This window comes from Lottia gigantea, assembly GCF_000327385.1.
Source record: "Lottia gigantea unplaced genomic scaffold LOTGIsca_159, whole genome shotgun sequence".
Taxonomy (NCBI): Eukaryota; Metazoa; Mollusca; class Gastropoda; family Lottiidae; genus Lottia; species Lottia gigantea.
Genome location: NW_008707942.1, coordinates 380,837 through 388,518, shown reverse-complemented (window position 1 = coordinate 388,518; position 7,682 = coordinate 380,837). Strand labels below are relative to the sequence as shown.

The following is a 7,682-nucleotide window of genomic DNA, read 5'->3' as shown; positions in this document are numbered from 1 at the left end:
TAGAAATCCTCAGAAAACTGATCTATATCAGCCTGTGTCCCTACTGAAGTTTGACAAGTAGAGATCTTCAGACAACTGATCTATATCAGCCTGTATCCCTACTGAAGTTTGACAAGTGGAGATCTTCAGACAACTGATCTATATCAGCCTGTGTCCCTACTGAAGTTTGACAAGTAGAGATCTTCAGACAACTGATCTATATCAGCCTGTATCCCTACTGAAGTTTGACAAGTAGAGATCTTCAGACAACTGATCTATATCAGCCTGTGTCCCTACTGAAGTTTAACAAGTAGAAATCCTCAGAAAACTGATCTATATCAGCCTGTGTCCCTACTGAAGTTTGACAAGTAGAGATCTTCAGACAACTGATCTATATCAGCCTGTATCCCTACTGAAGTTTGACAAGTAGAGATCTTCAGACAACTGATCTATATCAGCCTGTGTCCCTACTGAAGTTTGACAAGTAGAGATCTTCAGACAACTGATCTATATCAGCCTGTATCCCTACTGAAGTTTGACAAGTAGAGATCTTCAGACAACTGATCTATATCAGCCTTTATCCCTACTGAAGTTTAACAAGTAGAAATCCTCAGACAACTGATCTATATCAGCCTGTATCCCTACTGAAGTTTGACAAGTAGAGATCTTCAGACAACTGATCTATATCAGCCTGTGTCCCTACTGAAGTTTGACAAGTAGAGATCTTCAGACAACTGATCTATATCAGCCTGTATCCCTACTGAAGTTTAACAAGTAAAAATCTTCAAAAAACTAATCTATTTCAGCCTGTGTCCCTACTGAAGTTTGACAAATAATATTTATTGTTTCTATTTAGAAACAAGTTCAGACCGTTTGAAATTGTGCTCTTGGGACATCCATCAAGGCTGAATTTAAAATCATTCCATTTTCCTGTAAAGGGGCGTAACTCGTGTCCTAAACCTTAACTTTGTTAATTATACCACTGACCAGTGTGCTAGACTTTGTAATTATCTTCATATTGACCTAGGTGAATTTCGTCGAGATTTTAATTCACGGATTGATTCATTCCATTCATCAATTTATTCATTCATCATTCATTGTCCATCATTCAATTCTTTATATATTTCAGTTCCATTCCAGAATGATAATATGAAGTATCCCGAGTCCTCCTCCTCCGTCCAGTTTATTCTGATATTGACCTACATGCGCAGTGGATCTTCTTTTACCGCAGACGTTATACAACATCACCATGATGCTTTTTATTCCTTCGAACCATTAATATCTCTTTTTCAGTACAAATCCTCAACATATCTGAACGGCACACACAGGTAATAATATCATTTTTCTTCTTAATGTACTCTTAGTCCGAAACGTCTGTCTCTATACCAGACTCTGATATCTGTTGTGAAAACTATCACAAGTTATATGTAACTCAACGAAGAAACGGTACCAGATCTACGGGCATCTAACATGTGAATCCTATAGTAATTGATCTGTCAGTACAGCAACACAGACGGATTATAATACAGACTAAGAACTCTTTGTTGGCTCGTGTAATACCACCAGCTATCAAGTAAAGTAAGATAGTTCATGTCCATTATGAGAGTCTGCAAAAAATTAATGCCTTAAACAAAAGATGATTGTCGCATATTAAAACAATCAGAACTTACATGACAATATTGTTCATAGCAAACTAAAGTCCATTAGTATGTAACAATATAACCTCTCGCCCAATGAGTGGCTTATTATTTCATCTAATTTCAGATTAGAACAAAATAATACACAACAATTCCAGATACTTTATTCCATTGTTTTAGATGAAGTATTTGTTCCATTCAAACCCTCCCTTCCCCGAAATCGATTAATTTAGAAATATATTAACAGTCATATTTTCACCATATAATTTCAGAAACTTTACAAGTGAAACTATTGTAACAGAGAGTTTAAAGGTGCTTGAACGCTGGTATAATTGCGATCTGTATAATATAGATGTTGAAACGATGAAACACATATTCATGTCGTTCGGAATTCACACTAATGAATTTTACCAATGTGTAGGAAAAACAAAACTAAAATCCAAAATGTTAAAATGTTTGCCGAAACTAGTAAAAGACTGTAAAGAATCTAAATTACGAGTTATTAAAACTATACGCGTTGACGTCGAGAACATAATAGAATATTTCAAAAAATTCCCGAATTTTAAAATGATCCATTTGATTCGAGATCCAAGAGGGGTCATGAATTCTAGGATAAAAGTTGAGCCAAAAAAATATGGAAAAAAGAAATTGCCAAATAGTGCTCGGTACTTGTGCCAAACAATGGCGATTGATATGAACAACACGTTCAAATTGGCGAAGGAATATCCCAACAGAGTGACTGTTCTGCATTATGAGGATTTAGCCGAAAACCCATATTCCACTACGGCAAGACTTTTCACCTTCATGGACTTAAGCATAACGCTGGAAATTTACTGGTACATCTTCCATATAACGACAGCGGGCACCTCAAACGAAAGAGCGTACGGAGTAGCTAGAAATAATTCCACATCCACCGCCAACAGATGGAAAAGAGATTTAAAATACGATGAAATAAAACAGATTGATGTTGAATGTAAGAATGCTTATCCATTGATTGGTTATTTACCAGTGACCAACTCAAGCGTTTTAAAAGACACCTGTTCGCTGGCTACTCGCATACAGTGAAAAATACCAGTGAAATGAAACGTGGTAATTTGAGGCCAATATTTTTCTACTGTCTCTTATTTAATAACAACCCATGGAACAGGTATAGGAGTGCCTCCCTGAACAAATTCTGACAACCGATCAATTCTATTTTTCTGAATATATTACTTGCCTCTCCAAACAATCTACTGGTTACTGGTCTGCCATGGAGTTTCAATGTTATAATGTGGTTAACATGCTTATTATTGTGATAAATTATATTGTGGTAAATTCTATTGTGGTAAATTCTATTGCAGTAAATTCTATTGTGGTAAATTCTTATGTGGTAAATTCTATTGTGGTAAATTCTATTATGAAAAATTTTGGCAACGAATTCTAGTTTGGTAACACATTCTATTGTGGTAAATTATATTGTGGTAAATTTTATTATGGTAAATTTTATTGTGGTATATTTTATTGTGGTAAATTATATTACAGTAACACATTCTAATGTGCTAAATTATATTGTGGTAACACATTCTATTGTGGTAAATTATATTGTGGTAACACATTCTATTGTGGTAAATTATATTGTGGTAACACATTCTAATGTGGTAAATTATATTGCAGTAACACATTCTAATGCGGTAAATTCTATTGTGGTAACACATTCTATTGTTGTAACACATTCTATTGTGGTAACACATTCTATTGTGGTAAATTCTAATGTGGTAAGTTCTATTGTGGTAAATTATATTGTGGTAACACATTCTAATGTGGTAAATTATATTGTGGTAACACATTCTAATGTGGTAAATTATATTGTGGTAACGCATTATATTGTGGTAACACATTCTGTTGTGGTAATACATTCTATTGTGGTAAATTATATTATGGTAACACATTCTATTGTGGTAAATTCTATTATGGTAACGCATTCTGTTGTGGTAACACATTCTATTGTGGTAAATTTTAATATGTTAACACATTCTATTGTGGTAAATTCTATTATGGTAACACATTCTGTTGTGGTAACACATTCTATTGTGGTAACACATTCTATTGTGGTAACGCATTATATTATGGTAACACATTCTATTGTGGTAACGCATTATATTGTGGTAACACATTCTGTTGTGGTAACACATTCTATTGTGGCAACACATTCTATTGTGGTAAATTCTATTTTGGTAACATATTCTGTTGTGGTAAATTATATTGTGGTAGCACATTCTATTGTGGTAAATTATAGTTTGGTAGCACATTCTATTGTGGTAACAAATTCTATTGTGGTAACACATTCTAATGTGGTAAATTATATTTTGACAACGAATTCTATTGTGATAACAAATTCTACTGTGATATTATCCGCTCTTGAAAGTTAAAATGACGACTCGTCTTTTCTTGAGACTCTCATATAAAGAAAAGACATAAATTGAATAGAAAGTGAAGTATGAAATATTTTTGAAGGGATTGTAAATTCTTTTGTAGTAACAAATTCTATTGTATATTTGGAGGTATGGAGTATTTGTGAAGGGATTTAGTGATTTTTGTTTATTTCTTGGTTTTGATTTTTGGTTAACAGTAAGGACATTTGTCATTAATTTTTCTTTGATTTCACTTTGATTTCACTTCTCCTCGTATTCACATGTTACAATATCATGATAAAATAATAATACGCCGATTTAAACAGTTGTTCTGAATTAAGGCTCGGATTGAAATGAATGGAGTTTTATGTTCTATTTTACTATTCTGTACCATGTGGGTTAGTGAAGACGGGCAACGCCATGCAATGAGGAAACTTTTGCCAGGACAGCGGTATTAGTTTTCTCTTTTTTGATTTCCAACTGTCGAGGGATCTTTAACAGACTAAATAGCGACTTGACGACGAATTTAAAAAGTTCAAGGTACGTTACTGATGAGAATATATTTCAACTTCTGTACACAACTAATTTCAGGAATTTCTAGATTGAATTTCACTAGCAAACTCTTCTCTTACAAACAAACCGCTTTCTTCATAACCGGGTATCAACTTACACACGACTAGACCGTTAACTTACACACGACTAGACCGTTAACTTACATACGACTAAACCGTTAACTTACATACGACTAGACCGTTAACTTACACATAACTAGTCCGTTAACTTACACACAACTAGTCCATTAACTTACACACAACTAGTCCGTTAACTTACACACAACTAGACCGTTAACTTACATACGACTAGACCATTAACTTACACACAACTAGACCGTTAACTTACACACGACTAGACCGTTAACTTACATACAACTAGACCGTTAACTTACAGACGACTAGACCGTTAACTTACACACAACTAGACCGTTAACTTACACACAACTAGACCGTCAACTTACATACGACTAGACCGTTAACTTACAGACGACTAGACTGTTAACTTACATACAACTAGACCGTTAACTTACAGACGACTAGACCGTTAACTTACATACAACTAGACCGTTAACTTACATACAACTAGACCGTTAACTTACACACGACTAGACTGTTAACTTACATACGACTAGACTGTTAACTTACAGACGACTAGACCGTTAACTTACACACGACTAGACTGTTAACTTACATACGACTAGACCGTTAACTTACACACGACTAGACTGTTAACTTACATACGACTAGACCGTTAACTTACACACGACTAGACCGTTAACTTACACACAACTAGACCGTTAACTTACATACGACTAGACTGTTAACTTACAGACGACTAGACTGTTAACTTACATACGACTAGACTGTTAACTTACACACAACTAGACCATTAACTTACACACGACTAGACCGTCAACTAACACACGACTAGATCGTTAACTTACACACAACTAGACCGTTAACTTACATACAACTAGACTGTTAACTTACATACAACTAGACCGTTAACTAACACACAACTAGACCGTTAACTTACACACAACTAGACCGTTAACTTACATACGACTAGACCGTTAACTAACATACAACTAGACTGTTAACTTACACACGACTAGACCGTCAACTTACACACGACTAGACCATTAGCTTACACACGACTTACACACGAATAGACTGAGCAGCTCCGACCTTTGGGTCAGGCGAAATATTGGGAACACAAGGGAAGGATACCCGCTTCATCTACAGTTATGCATCAATTCAGAATCGTACTTTCCGGACTCAAACACCTCGAGTTCTAATAGTGTAAAGTTAATCACCTTTCCCCAGTTGTCCTGACGGGAGCATTATATCTGAACACACTTCAATAGCATTAAATCAGTTTTAGTCAACGCGACATATTTTGTAAACCATCTAAAACCTTTTCGTTTTATCTTAATTCCATATCGCATTTCTTAACCCAACTGTATCCTTTCTGCAGGTTTTTTTCTATTGAACTGACCCTGCGAAGCCACGTGGTTAGAAGCACTGCTTACTCCTACTAGAGCGAAAATAGTTCGACGAAACTTCTTGTGTCCAATTATATAAATAAGTGGAGTATATGCACACTGGGTTTTTGCCAACATAATAGGAATAACGGTGAAGTTTGGATCGAAAATTACCCCCCACGTCGACATCAGAGAAAAAATGGCGTAAGGCATCCAAGAAATAACGTAGAGAATAATAGTGACTGAGACTATCTGAAATTACAAAAAAAATAAAAATAATTGTCACATTTTTTCTATGTTACCTGAATGTTATGTCATTCAATGTAAATTGTTGAAACGTTGTATACAATGAAACACCTTGCGTTCTCTATAACAGATAAAGATTATATCAACCTAAAACATGTATTTTTTTTCTGTCAATTTTATTGATTTTAACAGCTTGTGAACTTCGGCTTATGAATCGCCATTTTGATAAATCAATGAAGGTTTTCCTTTCAAAATTGACCTACCTTTGAAATTCTGTTTTCAATATCACTAACAACTTGTACCCCATGTTGGGCATGGTCTATCGGCAAGTTATTCACCTCTCCACTGGACGTGAGGCTTGATATATGGGTTTTGGTTTGGCAGATAATAGCACTGTAAGCTATGATCATAATCATCAGTGGTATCATCAGCACGAACAGTGATACACAGATAATATAGGTTTTAGAGTTGATGGAGGTATTGGTCCAGTCGAGGCTGCAGGATGTTTTATAAGGTTCCAGGTTGTACCCTCCCCAGCCGACCAGGGGTAACGTCGCCCAGAATAAAGCATACATCCAGACACCGCAAATAGCTTTTCTGATATTACTGTTAGTTAACATGTGAGAAACTGAAAAATAAACAGTGGGGTATGAAATTTCAACCTCATTGCGGAGCTACTTATACTAAACAACACCAAGGTATAAGAATGGTATACGACATGGACCGAGTAAATACACATAATGTTGAATTTCAGGAAATAATATCAATTCAAATATTGATTTAAACGTAACCATACCTCTTTCTGGACGACAGATCACAATATATCTGTATAAACTAATGACTACGAAGGTCGACATATTCGCCAAGGTGGCTGAATAACACGTGAAACCATAAAAATTACACAGAACTGATCCAAATAACCATCTGAAATATTCAATATATAAAATAATAACATTTAGTCACTGGCTCGAACAGAAAACCCAGGTTCAACTTTACTGAAACTGTCAACTTGAAATTTCGTCAGATATACTTTAATGAAGCCATTTCGTGATGGATAATACAGACTTAGGGTTATTTTCTCTAAAATTTACCTTCTAGCGAAATTTGATGCAGCACATAACGGGAAGCCTAGGGACGATTCTAACAAGTTACCCGACGCCAAACTAATTATAAAAACATTGATAGGTGGCTGTCGAAACAATCGATTCCTGATAAATACATAGATAATAAGACCATTCCCAGAACACGATAAAAGACCTGAAATATAAAATACATTCATTCTTCAAATTCTTACTTACTGACTATGGAAGACCTTCTGTGCCAAAATTGAACCCAACTTTATATTGCTTGATCCTTGAGTGACCTGAAATGGGGGGGGGGGGGGGGGGGGGG

The 7,682-nt window shown here is 35.4% G+C and overlaps 2 protein-coding genes across 2 annotated transcripts in view; one reads left to right on the top strand and one right to left on the bottom strand.

Moving 5' to 3' along the window:
- Nucleotides 1-2,174: 2,174 nt before the first annotated feature.
- LOTGIDRAFT_98194 (hypothetical protein) lies at nt 2,175-2,645 on the top strand (the record flags this gene model as incomplete). The annotated part of the gene is made up of 1 exon (XM_009050937.1): nt 2,175-2,645. A coding segment is annotated over one exon (471 nt), but the record flags the coding sequence as incomplete, so codon positions are not given.
- Nucleotides 2,646-6,011: 3,366 nt separating this feature from the next.
- Nucleotides 6,012-7,682, bottom strand: part of LOTGIDRAFT_173452 (hypothetical protein) — a gene marked incomplete at both ends in the record, with an annotated part of 2,500 nt that continues 829 nt past the window's right edge. The window contains 4 exons of the mRNA XM_009050936.1: nt 6,012-6,296; nt 6,554-6,918; nt 7,087-7,214; nt 7,382-7,547. Of these exons, the coding sequence (XP_009049184.1) occupies nt 6,012-6,296; nt 6,554-6,918; nt 7,087-7,214; nt 7,382-7,547 (944 nt within the window). The remainder of the gene's footprint in view (nt 6,297-6,553; nt 6,919-7,086; nt 7,215-7,381; nt 7,548-7,682) is intronic.